The sequence below is a fragment of the Pelobates fuscus genome, chromosome 2 (genome assembly GCF_036172605.1).
Source record: "Pelobates fuscus isolate aPelFus1 chromosome 2, aPelFus1.pri, whole genome shotgun sequence".
Taxonomy (NCBI): domain Eukaryota; kingdom Metazoa; phylum Chordata; class Amphibia; order Anura; family Pelobatidae; genus Pelobates; species Pelobates fuscus.
In genome coordinates, this window is record NC_086318.1 from 77,500,519 (window position 1) to 77,519,294 (window position 18,776).

The window sequence follows — 18,776 nt, forward strand, 5'->3', positions numbered from 1 at the left end:
GTGTTTACAACATGTTGGTTTATTTAGCGGTATCATTTATGTTTGCTTATACGCTCCCTCTTTGTGACGTGTCTGTTTTCTCCCATCCCGCTGCCGGTCCATCTATGTAAGTGATTATATATTGCTCTGGTAATTATGCCATTGGCTGTGAGCATGCTCCCCGTTCTCATTCCTGATTTTTGTTTTAGGCTCCAGTGAATGATCCGTATGCATGTGCCTCATTCATGGGACTAAAGCCTTCAACCAGCAAGAGCCATCTGGTCCGAGCCATCCTGGAGTCTGTGGCATTTAGGTATGATGAAATTGGCAGTATATGGTACCCATTAGAAATGAAACTACAGCTGTGAGTGTACTGCAAACACAAGGCCATGTGAGGATATACATATATGTATATAAGTAGAGATTGTAGCCGTATTAGTCTAGTGATGTAGATGTAAAAAACTGATCACATTCGTATCTTGTAATACCTTTTTTATTGGACTAACATAATTTTATAATGACAAGCTTTCGGGAGAATCTCCCTTTCTCAGGTCTAAAGCATTTCTGAGCATGACGACACATAGAATTCAACGTTGAGTTGTGATACAGGGGTTAAAGAGACATGCTTGCAGATAAGACACAGGTTTGTTAGAAAATAGACACCATTCTTGCAGAGGGTCATAAATACCTTGTGTGAAGATCGCAGAGGAAGGGGGAAGAGAGAGAAAAAAACTAGCAAACAGTGCAGAAGATGGTGCTAGAAGGGGAGAGTAAAAAAAAATAACTTGTATTAAGAATGCATGAATTCCCATCCAAGTTACAGGATATGCTTGAAGTCCTATATCTAGCATACACAGACACACAAGCACACTTACACACATGTACATATACAGAAGTAGTGTATATGTACAAGTATACACAAGTACATACACACTATACAAAAGTTCATACAACAATATACATAATAAATACAACCAAATGCCAAATATATGTACAAGTCCCAATACATGTGCCTACACATACACATATTCACATATACATACATGTATGTATACACACACACATATATATATATCTATATATATATATATATATATATATACACACATGAACACACACATATACATACATGCACATGAACTCATATACACAAATATAAATGCACAGTCACATATATAACCATACATGCATAAGAGTATGGGAAAGCATAGGTCTACACATAGTACTAATATATTGAAAGAATAAACATATTGGAATGTGTTTCAAAGTGTTGATACATATGACAGAACAGTACGATAATGTGGGGGAGTGTTCATGTAAAGTGTTGGTAGTGGGACAGGAAACCCAAATCAATATTTAGTCCTCTATTCTTGCTGTTAAACAATTTGATCATTCTGTTTTTTTCTTTTTTTAGGGTATTTTTAAAACCCCCTTTCAGTACTTTGATTTTTAGGTTTTTTTGTTGAGTTGCCAGGCTGGGTAAAGTGGTGTCCCACAGGAGTGCAGTACGATTCTACTTTGTGGTGTTTAAAGGAGTGTCTGTGGATAGTCATTCTGCCATTTAATTGCTGGGTGGTTTCCCCAATGTAGCATCCTAGGTGGCATTTGGTGCATTGAATCATGTATACCACATTGCTGGATGTGCAGGAGTATGAACCTTTAATGCTGCAGGTTTTATTGTTGTGTGTGGCTGTGTTGTCTGTGCATATGTTTTTTTGCATTGACTGGTCCCGTTTTCTTTATTCTTCCCATCAGTGGGTAGCTTCCTGCTCATTAATTTTTGTTGGAGGTTTGGTGGTTGTCTGGAGGCCATTGCTACATGTCACAGTGGTGTCCAGAAAATTCACAGATTTAGTAGAATATTCCATTTTTAGTTTGATTGATGGATGGAATGAGTTAAAAGAGTCATGGTACTGGGGGCGGAGCCTAACTGCCAAGCAGGAAAGCCGCACAACGAAGGGGCTCCTGACTAAAAGCGACTTATCTGGGGACAAATACCCCGGCGATCGGAGCAAATACCGGCAAAACGGCACAATGCAGGCAGGAGAAACCCGGGGGTATCCAAAGACCCCAAACAAGAGACGAACATCCCTCGGGAACCTTCCGAAGCCACTGGGGCCTACTCGAGACCGCGCCGAGGTGAGGCGGCCGCTCACCCCGACAGCAACGACACACGCGGACCCCTCGACACACTTGCCTCCAACCCCCCCCCCTATGGACCGGCGGGGGATATCCCGGTCCCCCCTGGACAACAGGGGCAGCCCAGCACAGCCTCACCGCACAACCGAGCCTGTAACAAAGAGAGGCAACTCGGCACATGATGCCTCCAAGATGGCGGCGACCCGGGAGGCTTCCCACATTGCAGCGGACACGGAGCTCCGACTGGCCGCAATTTTCAACTCCTTTTGGGAGAAACTGGAGGCCTACATGCGAGCACCTCACCTGACGATCCAGACAAAGGGCAAACCACCAAGCCCAATCCAGGTGACCGCACGGCGGAAGACCAAAGCTCTCACAGGTTCCAGGCGTCCGAAAGGCCGGCGCCGCAGGAGCGCCATCTTGAAAAAGCACTCAGGGAGACCTATTACCAACAGGGGCAGCCTGACACTGACCCACAGGGCCAAGAGAGTGCCCAAGACGACACACCCAAGCCCTGAGCACCGACAAGCGGCAGCCAGCAATAGACCTGGCAGGAACACAGCGACACTCGACCGGCAAGGGAGAAGGCGAGAAATGAGACCCAAAATGGCGGCAATGTTAAGCCAGACCAACGAAAGCACCCAACCACGAAAGGGGACACCCCCCGAGCACAAGTGGCGACAGGGACACACCTGGGCATCTAACCTGGCCCGTGATATACCTCTAAAGGGTGTTGGTTAACCGGGACACTTACCGCTGCAGATGGGAAAGCCTCCCCATCCCTCATACTGTCCCTATCAGTGACTGATGTTGGCCTCTTGTCTATGAGGGCGGATCAAACCAAAACGTACCTACCACAGCATACTGGGTGAGGTGAACCGCACCTGACTACACATGAGACTTTACTTATGTTTCATATTAATACTTATGCACTGGCTTTCCTGTTGTCTCCTTAAGCACGTGTTAGGTAACATGTATAGCCTGCCAGTTAATTTTAATTTTATTTTGCCGGTCTCCTCTTAGCATGCTTTGTTAGCATCATACACCTCAACAGTTAACTTTAGTAATACCCAAACCACTTACAAAGCACAGTTACCAATCTTAACAGGTCTTGGGGACCCGCTGTTTGACAGGCTGGATGCAAGACTTTACTTAACTTACTCGTCTATTAACCCTAGCAACCCGGCCTGTCAAGTGGCGGTCTTCTCTAAACAATTAAGCGCCGAAACCGCACAGCATGAAACCAGCTGCCCCTAGCATACCCTGCAAGTGTGATCTCTCAGTAATTACTTCACGCTTTAGCCTATAATATAGAACATGTTTAATATGTTACAACTCACTATAGAGTTCTCCACTCACAGTACATAGAGACGGCATATCACATGGTGTAATCTTCAGCTTAATATGTACTATGTAAACGTTACTCTTCTATTTTACATTATAAACTGCATTGAATTGCCTCTTAATTGTCCTACATTACTTTACAGTTTAGCCTGTAGTTGTTAGTTTGACTGGCCTGTTCACTATGCGTAAAAATGAGACGGGTTATCCAATAGTATACCTATCACTATCACCTATGTGTTTAGAGTTTTGCCATACGCACTAATTCTTTTACTCTTTGACATTCGGTACCACATCGCACACTGTCTTAATGACAGGTAATCCTACAAACACAAACAAACAACGGACTATTGACCTTAGACAAGACCAAACCAATCTTATGATTGCCTAGCTTAACATGTTTAAACTAATGTTATAAAGCAGAATGTTTTTATGTGTTTTCTAAAAAAAAAAATGTGCTGTTTACTCTGCCACGCTTTAATATGTTAAAATGTTATGAAAAAGCCTGCAGCTGCTGTTGTGGCCCTGCACGCCTATTGTCACTTCATGCACAATGAAAATAAAGAATTAAAAAAAAAAGAGTCATGGTACTGTATCAGTTTTTCTTCGCATTTTGTCCAAATTATGAAGATATCCTCGATATAGCGATAATATTTGTATGGTTTGGTGTGCTGTATTTCTAGGAATCTCTGTTCAAGATCTGCCATAAACAAATTAGCATATAGGGGTGCCATCTTAGTGTCCTTAGCAGTGCCCATGATTTGTAGGTAAACCTCATTGTTAAAACTGAAATGTTCCGTGATAATTTGGGGGCTGTATTTTTGGTTGTCGGCATAAGAGAGGAAATGGAAGCAAGCATTGATACCATCTGTATGTGGAATGTTCCTCTACAGAGATTCCACATCCATGGTAACAAGGATGGTGTTGGCAGGGAGATTGGTGATTTGGCTGAGTTTGTTAAAGAAGTCAGTTGTGTCTTTTATGAAGCTGTTGGTGATTAACAAACCTGTCTTATCTGCACTCATGTCCCTCTACCCCCTGTATCACAACTCAACTTTGAATTCTATGTGTCGTCTTGCTCAGAAATGCTTTAGACCTGAGAAAGGGAGATTCTCCCGAAAGCTTGCCATTAAAAAATCTGTTAGTCCAATAAAAAAGGTATTACAAGATGCACATTTTCTGTGTTTCTTGCATCTATATGTATATATATTAGATCATACATACAAGAGGGATGCACTCGCCTGAACATGCATACATTATAAGGGTGCTGCTGGGGCCAATATTATTATTATTATTTTATTATTTATATAGCGCCAACAAATTCCGTAGCGCTGTACAATAGATACAACATACAAGATCCAACCGCACTCACTCACTGAACACCAACTTCACAAAATGTACTTGTTTTTTTTTTCTTTGTTTTGTTTTTAAACACCTCACCTAGGCAAAAAGTAATGGGGGTTTAGTTGCAGTATATCACCATACATTGCATAAGCCTGGCACTACGTCAATGTACCCAATTAATGGCTGCTTTTATGAGATGAACCCACTTATTTGGGAAATGCTTCCTCCTGTGACTCTCTGCAGTAAAAGGTTAAATAGGGCTCTTGAATGAGGCACCTGTGACTGGGAGGGCAAAGTCGGGGAGTTATCCTGAAATCCTAAATATATTTACACACAATGGGGAAGGATTTGCCAAGTAAGTTGGTTAATCCAAGGTATTAGGTTGTTGGGATAGGACCTGCAAGAAATGGGATACATTGGCATTAAGGCAGGCTTATGCAGTCTTTGATCATATACTGTAACTAAACCACCCATTATTTGTTCTATAAGGAAAAAAAAAAAATATTACATTTTGTGAGCTTTGAAGTTGGTATGTAGTAAGTGATTGTGCCGGATATTGAGAAATATATATAGATATATAGATAGAGAGAGAGAGAGAGAGAGAGAGAGGTGTAAATCATATTGCATAATGTGTCTATTATTTACTATTACTGCTTTAAGATCCTGATGGGTGTGCAGTTAAGACTGATCTGAGGACAGCTTTGGAACATGCATGCCATTTGCAGCTGCCTCTATTAATTTAGTTCCTCTCCAGTTAACAATATGTTTATTGAGTAGCTGGAGAAACACAGCTTCTCTCCTAATATATCACTAATCTGAAGGAGGCTGAATTATGGACAGCTGCTGCAAATATCTATTACATGGGAGTGTAACTCCCACCAGTCTCAGGCAGATCAGGACATGTGTGTCTCAGTGCTGCTTTAAGATTCTCCCTAGGCCAGCAGAGACTGCATTCCCCCCAGAATGTAACCACTAGTACTATCGAACTGAAGCAGGCACGATATCCTTAAATTATAGTAAAATTAAACTACATCTGGGCACACTGTCACTCAAGAAATGGCAATGTTTATTGGAACAAAGTAAACAGACAACGTTTCGACTTCGCCATAAGGTCCTTGTCAAGCTACCACACATGTTCATAAACAGTCCTTATATCGTACAACAAAGTTACACAATTGCAAACAATAATTTTCTTACAATTAGCCATAATCCTAATAAAAAAACAAAAAAACAAAACTGTAATCTAAACAATATCACTGAAACGTGTATTAGGTGAAAGTAATGCCATTTCAGGGCTTCTGGAGACATTAAAAAAGCATTTAACGTTTAGTCTTGTGATTTATTGTAATATCTCCAGAATCTCTCAGTGGTGATGCACTCTCTATATGTAATATATCATTTTTTTTTTGTGGGGTTGTGATTCCAGGAACAAGCAGTTGTACGATACAGTTTTAAGAGAGACCTCCATTCCCATCTCACATATCAGGCAAGTGTGGATTTCTGTTAATTTTGCTAATGTTCTGTACGTTTTTCCAGGACATTGTGTCCGTTAGCTGATTTCTCTGTTTTTACAGGGCAGACGGAGGGGTCAGTAATAACAGCTTTGTGATGCAGATGACAGCCGATTTATTTGGGCAAACTATCGATAAACCCAAACACACAGACATGTCTTCTCTTGGAGCTGCTTTTCTAGCTGGCTTAGCAGTGGGTATGTATCTGCACCACACTATGTAAAACTAAAGGAATAATCCATCTCTTCTGCATATAAAGCTAGTGGATTGTCAATGCATTGCTAAACATGGATCTGCACACCAGTCAAGCCATAAGACTTGCTTTTCCCACAGAGATCACACATTTGCAGTGATGTTACTACTGCAAAGGATTCTGGGTGGGGATATGCAAATTAGTTCAAGGAATCACATTTTTGCCTCATTCCATTTTAAACATGGATTCCTTTTGAGTTTGTGTTTGCTGTATACAACAGCTTTGAAACACAACTCAGGAAGACGTACAAAGCCAGTGAACCACTCACGGACAGCTGTTTCATTGTTAATGCAACGCCTCAGCATAAAACCCATATTTGGTATAGGATCCATCCCTGTGTTGACTTTTACAGCCCAGACAATATAAGGTGGACATTAAAATCTTTGAATTATTAATAGTGTGCCAGCGTTATTAGCATTATTTTTCTGTCCGCTTTTTTTGTGTTTCTATATTTTAATTCTGGAAGGAAGAGGGTTATTTTATGTATACATATGTAGAATGGCTGAAAGCTTGGGTGAGCCCGAAACATGATAAGTCCTACACTAATCAATAGCAGGGAATGTCATGACATCTATGTCCTGTCCCATCCTCTCTGCCCATGACCAGCGTTAAACCGATGCTTTCTAGATCTCAATGAAAGCACAGTGAGAAACAAGCACATGCTGCACAGCCAGGAATTCGATGTGATCCCATCACACTACTGAACTAATAGAGGGGTGTGCAGCAAAGTTCTCTTCCCTAGCACCATGCCCTAGAGTAACCTGGTGGACATCATCCCCTTCCACTTAGAAGCCTTGTAGAACACTATACTAGTGGATTATTATTAATTATATCTGGCTGATATATTCAGCAATGTTTTACAGTTACAGAATGGTGATATTCTTTTTAAATCACGCAGCTGCTTTGAATAAACTTAAAATAAAAAAATACAAAAAACAGTAATATCCTCCTGGATCCTCCACTACCTGTAGATATCCAGGGCTAGTCTCGCATCTTTGGCTTCAGACCGTAAAGTACCTCCCCCAGCAATGCCTATGGCTACAGGCCTGTAGGTGGTTTTGTGGTTATGAAAGTTGCAAGAGAGGCCACATGTTATTGGTTTACAAAGCATGATGGGAGTAGTGAGAGAGAGAGAGTATGTGTGCATATGTGATTTCACCTACACCATGCATTGCATGGGAGAGTGTAACTTAATTGTGCTAATCGACAAAATTTCCCTAGCACTAATAACAAGAGCCGTCTGCTTCTTTTGTTTTCTAGGTGTATGGTCCAACAAAGACGAATTGAAGAAACTCCGACAATCTGATGCCCTGTTTAAACCGCAGGGTAACTGGGCAGACTATGAGCCATCTATGAACAGCTGGGAGCTGGCACTGCAGAGGTGTTCAAACTGGTATAATGACATTTAGCAGAAAGTAAGCCAAATAATATAGCCTTATCATAGCTCCGAGAGACTGCGGCGTACGGAAAAGCCACTTCTGAGAATTCAGGTTACACTGATAATTGTGTGCTGTACTTAGGAATAGCCAGCTGTATCCAGTCTAGGGTTAGGTTGGAACTAGATTGCAAAAAAACATTTTTCTCATATGAAAAATGGGGAAACTCGTTTCACGAATCACACACCTTTTCATCTGTCATAGGAATGCATTTCAAATGATGCAGCCTGAAATCGTTAGTACTGTTCAGTGCTGCTAATATTTACCCATGCCTTAATACAAGCTGCTATATTGTCACTTCATCTCTTTGGGGAAAATACACTAGCCTTTTGATGAGTAAACTGTGAAACACTTGCTACATGATGTAATGTATAAGGCGGAGCAGTAATTATGACAAAAGGAGAGCGACCTTGTGATGATCAAGAGATGGTATTATGAATTCTGCCTGGGCTCAATGAACGCTGTATGTCTGTTATAACTGAGAGACTGGCTCCAATTATCTCATCTTGGACAGAGGTAATTACTGAAAGTGTAAATGCTCAATATCTCAGTTACCACATTTCCAGTGATGTCTTGACATTGTGCAAACATACTTTTTTTTTTTATAAATAATTCAGTTTTTTTATAGATTCCCACATTAATGAAATGCTACTATAGAGTTTAGCATTAACCAATATAAGCGAGTTAGTATTTTTTTTTTTTTATTGAAATACTGTTTTATATCTTGCAAAGCTAATTGCAGCATCCAAATATTTTATCACTTTTACCTTGAGACAAACATATATGTTATTGTGTAGTTTCCCTTGACCTCAGAGAAAGCTAGTGGGGATGTACTTTATATCTCTTGATCGTAAATGTATGGATCAACCTATAGCTAAATATTTTAGTTCACACTTCACTGTGATTTTATAGAGATTTTAAGCTATGTCGTGCCCTTGGATGGATCAAATGCCAATCCACAGTGCAAGTGGTACATTGTGTTCGTGCCAGCCATTCACCACCACTCAAATGTCTCTTAATTGTATAATTGTATTTATCATATCTTCAAAGCAAACCCCCCCCCCAAAAAATTATAGGGGCTAAGCATACTGCTTTTCTATAAAATAATAACCCTTTGGATTTATGACAAATAAGTTGAATCTTCGGGGGATACATGCCACAGACTAGAGTCAGGACCCTGTGAACTATTTAGCTCACAAACTAAGTGCATTGTTTCAAAACATAGCCATAAAATATTTATTATAAATAATGCCTGTACAAGTCCCAAAACATAAGATAAACAATGACAAGGAGAAAAATTGCAGTACATAAAAAAATATATATATAAAAAAACAAAAGCAAGAATAAAAAAATAAACAAAATTGCATATTAACATCAGAGATTGAACGGAAATCCTTTTTTGTTTGTTTTATTATCCATACTGTTTTATAAGACAGATTATTATGGAGAAATTAGAATGAAAGAGGAGTCCACTTAGTAAAATTAAATGTTACAAGCCAAAAATACGTAAATAAAACTTTGAGAATGTATTTGTAGAAAATTACATAGAACATTTAACTCACCCAGCCAGTGCACTTATTTTGAATTTAGATGATTTAATCCATTGGGGATTGTTTGGTGGTTATGCCTGTGTTATAGGCACAGGTGGATTGGGTTGGAGTTTACAGGGTCACGCAGGGTAGACTGATTTTGGTAGCAAAACGAACATTTTGCTTTGTGTAAGCTGCACAAAAACAGTCAAATGCCTCACTAGTCTGCAAAATAAGACAAAAGCCCAAAGTAAATTGTCTTTTTGTACTGAGATACAGGAATATTACCTCGGCTGAGTCTCCTAGGGCTACAGGCTGAATTTTTCTTATTTCATTAAAATATATCTGATCTCTGTGACTAGGAAGATCAAAACAAAATCCTACAGGACAGAATAGGACAACGTGCGCTAAGGAATTCCTGATCTAAAAAATATTTTTACTGTTGTCATATTTTTTGTGTAAGATTGTTTTAATACAAAATCAACTAATTCAATTTTTGAATTAAATATGTAGTTTACATAGCTGAATATTTTTTATCAATGTTATTAAATGTTTGTAATATGAATGTCAATGACAAATAAATATTTTTGTTATGCCTTGTGAAATTCCATCAAGAACAGTTGGTATTCTATATTTATTTATTTATTAAAGAAAAGTATGACTTGAAATGCTTAAAAGAAAATGAATGATCAATTTTCTAATTTTGTGGTTTTACTACAAGTGAGCTGCCTATCAACTATAATGCCTTCAACTCTCTACTGGCCGTTGTATTCCAGCAGATGGGCGGTTGAATTTTGAAACGTAGAATGTGACGGCAGATAAGAACCATTCGGCCCATCTAGACTGCCTAAATCAAAAAAACCTTTATATTTATTTAACATGTACAGGTCACTGTCATTTTAAAGACTTGAAATGCTTACTATATATTATTAAATCAAAAAATCTAAGTGGATTCGAAAATTTTACATTACAAGTACCAATAATAATTATGTTAGGAATATAAAAAGGGATACATACATATTTATTTATTTTTTTATATATATATGTGTTTTTTGCCTAGATTAGGTGTTTTTAAAAAAAACTTTTACAAACTAATCTGTCAACATTGAAGTTGCTGTTTAGTAGATAGGAGAGTGCGCTGGATCTTGTGTATTTATTGTATAATATGGCCCCCAGCAGCACCCCATTTAAGCATGTTTAGGTGAGTGCAACCATCCCCCCATGTTTCCTATATATATTTGGGAGTCTAGCCAACTCCTTGGTTCTGCACCCCTCCCTGTTACAGGTGCCTCATCTCAGGTCCCTATTTAGTCTTGTACTGCAGAGAGCCTCAGATGGAATTTTTTCCCAAGTAAGTGGTTAATCTCATAAGAGCAGACATTAGACTGTGAGAGTAGGACCTGCCAAAGATGGGGTACATTGACGTTGTGGCAGGCTTATGCAATGTATGATCATATAATGTAACTAAATCCCCACTTTTTTGCCTAGATTAGGTGTTTTTAAAAAAAACTTTTACAAACTAATCTGTCAACATTGAAGTTGCTGTTTAGTAGATAGGAGAGTGCGCTGGATCTTGTGTATTTATTGTATAATATGGCCCCCAGCAGCACCCCATTTAAGCATGTTTAGGTGAGTGCAACCATCCCCCCATGTTTCCTATATATATTTGGGAGTCTAGCCAACTCCTTGGTTCTGCACCCCTCCCTGTTACAGGTGCCTCATCTCAGGTCCCTATTTAGTCTTGTACTGCAGAGAGCCTCAGATGGAATTTTTTCCCAAGTAAGTGGTTAATCTCATAAGAGCAGACATTAGACTGTGAGAGTAGGACCTGCCAAAGATGGGGTACATTGACGTTGTGGCAGGCTTATGCAATGTATGATCATATAATGTAACTAAATCCCCACTTTTTTGCCTAGATTAGGTGTTTTTAAAAAAAACTTTTACAAACTAATCTGTCAACATTGAAGTTGCTGTTTAGTAGATAGGAGAGTGCGCTGGATCTTGTGTATTTATTGTATAATATGGCCCCCAGCAGCACCCCATTTAAGCATGTTTAGGTGAGTGCAACCATCCCCCCATGTTTCCTATATATATTTGGGAGTCTAGCCAACTCCTTGGTTCTGCACCCCTCCCTGTTACAGGTGCCTCATCTCAGGTCCCTATTTAGTCTTGTACTGCAGAGAGCCTCAGATGGAATTTTTTCCCAAGTAAGTGGTTAATCTCATAAGAGCAGACATTAGACTGTGAGAGTAGGACCTGCCAAAGATGGGGTACATTGACGTTGTGGCAGGCTTATGCAATGTATGATCATATAATGTAACTAAATCCCCACTTTTTTGCCTAGATTAGGTGTTTTTAAAAAAAACTTTTACAAACTAATCTGTCAACATTGAAGTTGCTGTTTAGTAGATAGGAGAGTGCGCTGGATCTTGTGTATTTATTGTATAATATGGCCCCCAGCAGCACCCCATTTAAGCATGTTTAGGTGAGTGCAACCATCCCCCCATGTTTCCTATATATATTTGGGAGTCTAGCCAACTCCTTGGTTCTGCACCCCTCCCTGTTACAGGTGCCTCATCTCAGGTCCCTATTTAGTCTTGTACTGCAGAGAGCCTCAGATGGAATTTTTTCCCAAGTAAGTGGTTAATCTCATAAGAGCAGACATTAGACTGTGAGAGTAGGACCTGCCAAAGATGGGGTACATTGACGTTGTGGCAGGCTTATGCAATGTATGATCATATAATGTAACTAAATCCCCACTTTTTTGCCTAGATTAGGTGTTTTTAAAAAAAACTTTTACAAACTAATCTGTCAACATTGAAGTTGCTGTTTAGTAGATAGGAGAGTGCGCTGGATCTTGTGTATTTATTGTATAATATGGCCCCCAGCAGCACCCCATTTAAGCATGTTTAGGTGAGTGCAACCATCCCCCCATGTTTCCTATATATATATATATATATATATATATATATATATATATATATATATATATATATAGATAGATAGATATATGCTCTAAATCTATACTCAGACCTTTGGATCCACTGTGCTTCAACTTTATCGAGCACTTTCTCAGGGTGACCTCCTCTCCAGCAAAAAAAAAGTGTCTAATAACCTTGTTTCTTGACACAATCACGTATTTGCTGCCCATGTGATTGACATTCATCATAAGACAAATGTCTTCTTTCGTTTTTGTCATTTATGGAAACTGTTCCTGTGTTACAGCATTTATATTGGCTAGAAAGATCTGCGATATGAAACCCTTATTCAATTTACCGTGTCATTATTATTTATTTAGCGCCAGCAAATTCCATAGCGCTGTACAATGGATGGACTAACGGACACGTAATTGTAACCAGACAAATGGATACAGCGGCAGTCTCTCTCGGCATGAGAATGGGCTGGCTGGTGAGGAAGATCATTGACCTACCCACCGGCCATGCTGCCCTGAGACCCCGGCCTCTGTGGCTTTCTGGGAAATCGCCGCCCTGATTAAATAGTGAGAGGAGGAGAAGCAGGGTTGAACTGGATTGTGATGAGCCACTCTGGCGAAACGCGCGTGTCAGGGCTCAGGAGGCTCACTCGCTAAACTCTTGGTGTAAACATCCACTAATAATTCCATTACAGATAGCCGATAACACAAACCTGGTGTTAAAGTCTACTACCATTCTGGAGATAGATATACGTGAGAGTAGCTTCCTTATTCTTATATGGTCGCACAGTCCTTGAATAACTTTGTAACACTTTGGTTACAGTTTAAATCCCTTGACTACAGGAGCTACAGAGGGAGGCGGTATAACAAAGTAGGATTTTTTTAAGGGGTGCCCTCGAAGGCACATTGGAATCTTTAAGGGAGATATACTTTAGGGACATTATTCCCTTTTTCTCCATAACCTACAAGCTGCTATAAAATAGAAATTAATGTACCTTGATCATCTCAGGGATCTTGATTTTAAAGGATCACAAAGCGGTTTTCCTGACACTATAGTGCGCTGAGGGTGCCCCCACCCTCAGGGTCCCCCTCCCGTGGAGCTAAAACCCCTTCAGCAGCTTACCTTAATCCTGCACTGGGCTCCCTCGGTGCTGGTGACCTCTCCTCCCCTCAGGACATCAGCTCCCCCATCCGACGTCACTAGAGCCGAATGCTTTCCTATGGACGCTCTGCACAATGGCGAAATTCGCCTCCAGCTTTGCAGATGTGCCTCTAGTGGCTGTCCGGAAGACAGCCACTAGAGGCTGGATTAACCCCAAATGTAAACATAGCAGTTTCTCTGCAACTGCTATGTTTACATGTGAAGGGTTAAAACCTGAGGAACCTGGCACCCAGACCACTTAATTGAGCTGAAGTGGTCTGGGTGACTATAGTGTCCCTTTAAATTCCTGCCATCCAATTGCCCTTAATAGAGAGGACTGTTTCTTCCATTTTGATTTTGTTTTTTAAATTTTATTTATTATCCTTTATTATTTTGGTTATTTTATCACAAAATATTTTATCACATTCTTGATATAGATTAAAAGTTAAGTTTTAATACTCTCCCAGTAAGAAATTGTTGTTAGACTTCTTTTCTGTTTTCTTTTTGTTTTTTCAAAACTTGTTGTTCACAGTTTAGGGGCTTCCCCACTTTTTTTGCTACCAGCATGTTTTTTTTTTCATATTAGAGGCTCACTTTATTTTGGTCTCCATTAACCTTAGAAGCAGGGCCGGATTGGGAATTAAAAGCAGCCCTGGAAAAAAATTATTTACCAGCCCCATAATGCGTCGCGCCAGCATAGTGTGCAGATACAGAGTTAGAAAAGATAACTTAAGATTAAAAATTATTACTCCAATGTGAAAAAAAGCACATATAGGCTTAAAAAAAACCAAGAGTGCAGATTTATTTTAAGCAGACGTGCCTTTGCATGTAATCAATGTTTCAGTCCAACTACCATGACATATTAAGAAAAGCTTGGTAATGGGACTGCAGTGGTGAATGTATGTAGGGCACAACTGTAAAAAATGACGGTATCTTGTTTATTTTGAAGTCCTGTGGGTGCACTCTTCACTTTAAATATGTTATTGTGCTGGAGTATGCACCTAGCAACAAGACTGGGCCAATATCTGCTCATTACATATGGTACATATCAATTACATTTCTCTGTGTATTACGTGTATATATATATATATATATATATATATATATATATATGTATGTACATTAATATATGTGTAAATATAATAGACATAATTATATATATATATATAACTAATACACACATTAATATACATGGTATATATATATATATATATATATATATATATATATATATATATATATATATATATACACACACCAGTGGCGGATCCAGAGCCTGATCTCGGGAGGGGCACTTATAGATTATTTAAAGAAATAATCCATGCACAATAACCACTACTGCTCTGTGTAGTGGTTATGGTGCCAGGAGTGCCGGGACCCGCTCCCAGAGTAAGTAGTCAAACCGTTTAAGAACAGTTTGACAACTTACCTGGGGTCTGCTGGGATATGGGGCTGTGGTAGGGTATAGGAGCAGTGGTGCAATGTGTGAGTGATGCAGTTTGTGTGAAAGGTTCAGTGTGTAGGGTGTGTGGGGCAATGTGTGTATGGGTGGCTGTGTGTGTATGGGGGGCAGTGTGTGTATGAGGCTAGAGGTCGCAGTGGTGAGAGTGAACTCTAGCTCGTAGCTCCAGCGCTAGAGTTCACTCTCGCGAGAGCTGGAGCGTTGCCACTGTAACCGCGGCAACGCTCTGTACTCGCAAAAGCTGCAGGCTGAGCTCCCGGGTCCTCTCTTCCTCCCTCCCCTGCCGGCTGCCTGCACGGTGCCTCCAGAACGGGGAGGGAGATCTCTGATCTCCCCTCCGGTCCGTGAAGGCACATGGTGCTTGGACAGTGCCAGCCTTGCATTGGCCAGCAGGGAAGAGCATCTGGGGGGAAAGGGTAATTGCCCGTTGCCCCCCCTGGATCCACCAGTCATATATACAGCCCCTCTGTGTGCCTTTTTGTCTCCCCCCAGTCCCTCTGTATGTTTCTTTCTCCCCCTCACTGCTCCTCTGTGTCCATGTCTCCCCTCTCCTTCCCAGTCTCTCTCTTCCCCTTCTGCCTCTTTCTCCCCCTCCCCTTGTGTATCTCTCTCTTTCCCCCTTTTCCCTTTCTCTCTCTACCATCTCTCAATTCCCCCTCTTTCGCCCCTTGTGTCTCACTCTCTCCCCTCTGTCTCTTTCTCCCTCCTTTCCCTGTGGCACTCTTCACAGCATATGCATATGCATGGTAGAGAGACATGCTCCTTCCTCCTCCTTCATGCTCCTCTGTCCTCAATATTAGAAGTGCCGCCGCACCGGCGAGGCTGCCACCCGGCCCGGCGGCACCAGCGTGAAACGCGGCCGGCCCCCTCTGAGTGTGCCACCGGACCGGCCACCCGGTGGCACATACCTGTGCAGCCCCCAGATGCCGCTTCCCACCGGGAAATTTCCCGGTACCCCGGTGGGCCAGTCCGGCCCTGCTTAGAAGAGATGGTTTCCTAACCCCTTAAGGACCAAACTTCTGGAATAAAAGGGAATCATGACATGTCACACTTGTCATGTGTCCTTAAGGGGTTAAACTAGGGATACAGTTTTTCATGTTTAGTAGAAGAGAACACATTTTTTGTTTGCCTGTTGTTGACCTGAGTTCTAGTGATGTCACAGTGCACTTTGGCGAGGGCATTGGAACATTTATTTTTAGCACACTGCTGCATCTTTTTACATTTCAGCTGGGTCATATAAAATTGTCACATTTATAAATATTGTCAAGCAACCCACATCTGGCAGTTAGTAGACTACATTCCCACCTCACAATGTTGGACATTGAAGCATTTTAGATACTCCTAATTTATTGAGAATTGACTCTGATCCATCATTAATTTGGGATACCTCCTTTTGCATGTGTGGCAATTCACTTCTACGTGATGCATACTGCTGTACCCTCTCCGTGCAATCCATTCATTCTTTATTATTTTGCTACTTCAAATCTGCTGCATTGCCAGAGACACACATTCCTTATCTGCTTAAAAAGGCAGCGATAAGTATTTCCATACATAAATGTTTAAAATACAAAATTTGAAATCTAATTTTTATCCATCTAAACTTACCACATCTTTTTCAAATTCCTTATTTATTTTCAAGTTGTGTGTTGCACCTCTTTCTTCCACTAGGGGGGATATTCTTACTTTTCATAAATCTCTAAATGGCAATGTACATAGAATGTTCTTTTAAAAATAGATGCAATATCTTGCACAGGATTTCATCCCGGACAAGAGGACGTAATTGTAAATGCTCGATTTTGTCCATTTATTAAGTAGTAACATATTAACTAATGACCTGCTGATATTTGACTACAATCCGATGAATTGTGATTTCTCTCCCCGTGACAGTGTTTGTTGGCTCCTGGGACATTTATCTGAATATTGTGATGTATTTTGGGGAAGGAAATATATATTTACAATTCTAGACTCTGCAGTATAGTTCATATATTAAGATCCTACCTTCTTTTTGCATTCTCGCAGTCTACAGGAGTTGTCATATCCCACCGTACTGGATTCTCTCTTTACACGGACATTCTAAGCTATTTGTGGTGCTTATGGTACTATGAGGCTATAGCCCATCCATGGGTTTTCTGCCAAACCATTTTGTAATATTTATGAAAAACTGAAATTTTCACCAGCACCCAGCTCCAGACTCCCATTGTAGACACGTTGATAATTTGGAAATTACAGCTCTGCATTATCAATCTTGGATGGTAATTATGGATGTTTTAACTGAAACAAGTTGTTGGTAACCTTTAGCATAATGTGAAAGAATATGGCTGTGGATACAGACATTAAATACAGATGTTTGGCTACAAAACAATCTATATATTGCAAACTTTACACCAAACTGGCCATTTTGTGTCTACAGCTATTTTAGTGTGTATTTTGCAAATGAGCTTCTATTCAATTCACTAGAAGTCTTTGTTTAGTAAGTAAACCTAAGGGTAAGAAATAGTAAAAAGACAGAGGAGTATGCAATATCGGTTATTTTTTAGAGTTTTCTAGAGATTGTCTGCTATGTATGTGAGGATGTAACGCCAATCCACTGGAGCCAGGTGGTTATGTATGTGTCCATTCTGCCTAAGGCAGTGAAAACAAATATCTCTATGGATTAAAATGCTTTCAACCTGATATGTTCAAGCATACATAGAAGGTGGAGTAGAGTTTTTGGATTAGATATACTAATTTTGTTTTCAGAGCCCCCCCTAGTGTCTTATTTGAGATATTACAAACATTGGTATTCCCACCACCACCTTACATATGAACATCACCATCAACCATGGCAGCCATATAACATTCAGTTAATAATATATTCATACAGAAAATGAATCAGTGATATATATAATATTATTATGGTAAAAAAAATATTTGTTTTTACAGTTAATGTTGTACCATGAAGAAGAGCCCTGGACTCTTTGAGAAGGAGTACATGACTGATGGTAAGGGTTCAAGCTGGGTTTACAGGAGTGGTAGCAGACATTGATTGGTTGGGCTGTAGGGCAGTATTAATATTTGCAATATTGTATAAAAGGGGACATACTCTTCCACAGCTTAAGTGTCAAGCTTCACCTTCACTTTTTTTCTTCTTTATTTGTTTGGTGTCTGTTTGTTCTTTTTGTTGTTGTTGTTATTATTATTTATGAAACAACAACAAATTCCACAGCACTGTATAATAGATGGACTAACAAACAAGTATTTGAAATACGAGTTGGACGCACAGGAGCAGAGGGTGTTGAGGGCCCTGCTCAAGCAAGCTTGCATTATAGTGAGTGGGTTAAAGGACCACTCTAGGCACCCAGACCACTTCAGCTTAATGAAGTGGTCTGGGTGCCAGGTCCAGCTAGGGTTAACCCATTTTTTTATAAACATAGCAGTTTCACAGAAACTGCTATGTTTATAAATGGGTTAATCCAGCCCTCAAAGCCTCTAGTGGCTGTCTCATTGACAGCCGCTAGAGGCGCTTGCGTGATTCTCACTGTGAAAATCACAGTGAGAGCACGCAAGCGTCCATAGGAAAGCATTGATAATGCTTTCCTATGAGACCGGCTGAATGCGCGCAGCTCTTGCCGCGCGTGCGCATTCAGCCGAATGGGAGGAGAGGAGGAGGAGGATCGGAGGAGAAGAGCTCCCCGCCCGGCGCTGGAAAGAGGTAAGTTTTAACCCCTTT

General features: G+C 40.3%; 1 protein-coding gene across 1 annotated transcript in view; it reads left to right on the forward strand.

Annotated features, from left to right (window-relative positions):
- The window catches only part of GK5 (glycerol kinase 5), a 59,712-nt gene extending 50,670 nt beyond the window's left edge, over nucleotides 1-9,042 (forward strand). The window contains exons 13-16 of the mRNA XM_063442275.1: nucleotides 189-292; nucleotides 6,230-6,289; nucleotides 6,378-6,511; nucleotides 7,828-9,042. Of these exons, the coding sequence (XP_063298345.1) occupies nucleotides 189-292; nucleotides 6,230-6,289; nucleotides 6,378-6,511; nucleotides 7,828-7,976 (447 nt within the window). The 3' untranslated portion in view covers nucleotides 7,977-9,042. The remainder of the gene's footprint in view (nucleotides 1-188; nucleotides 293-6,229; nucleotides 6,290-6,377; nucleotides 6,512-7,827) is intronic.
- Nucleotides 9,043-18,776: the final 9,734 nt, after the last annotated feature.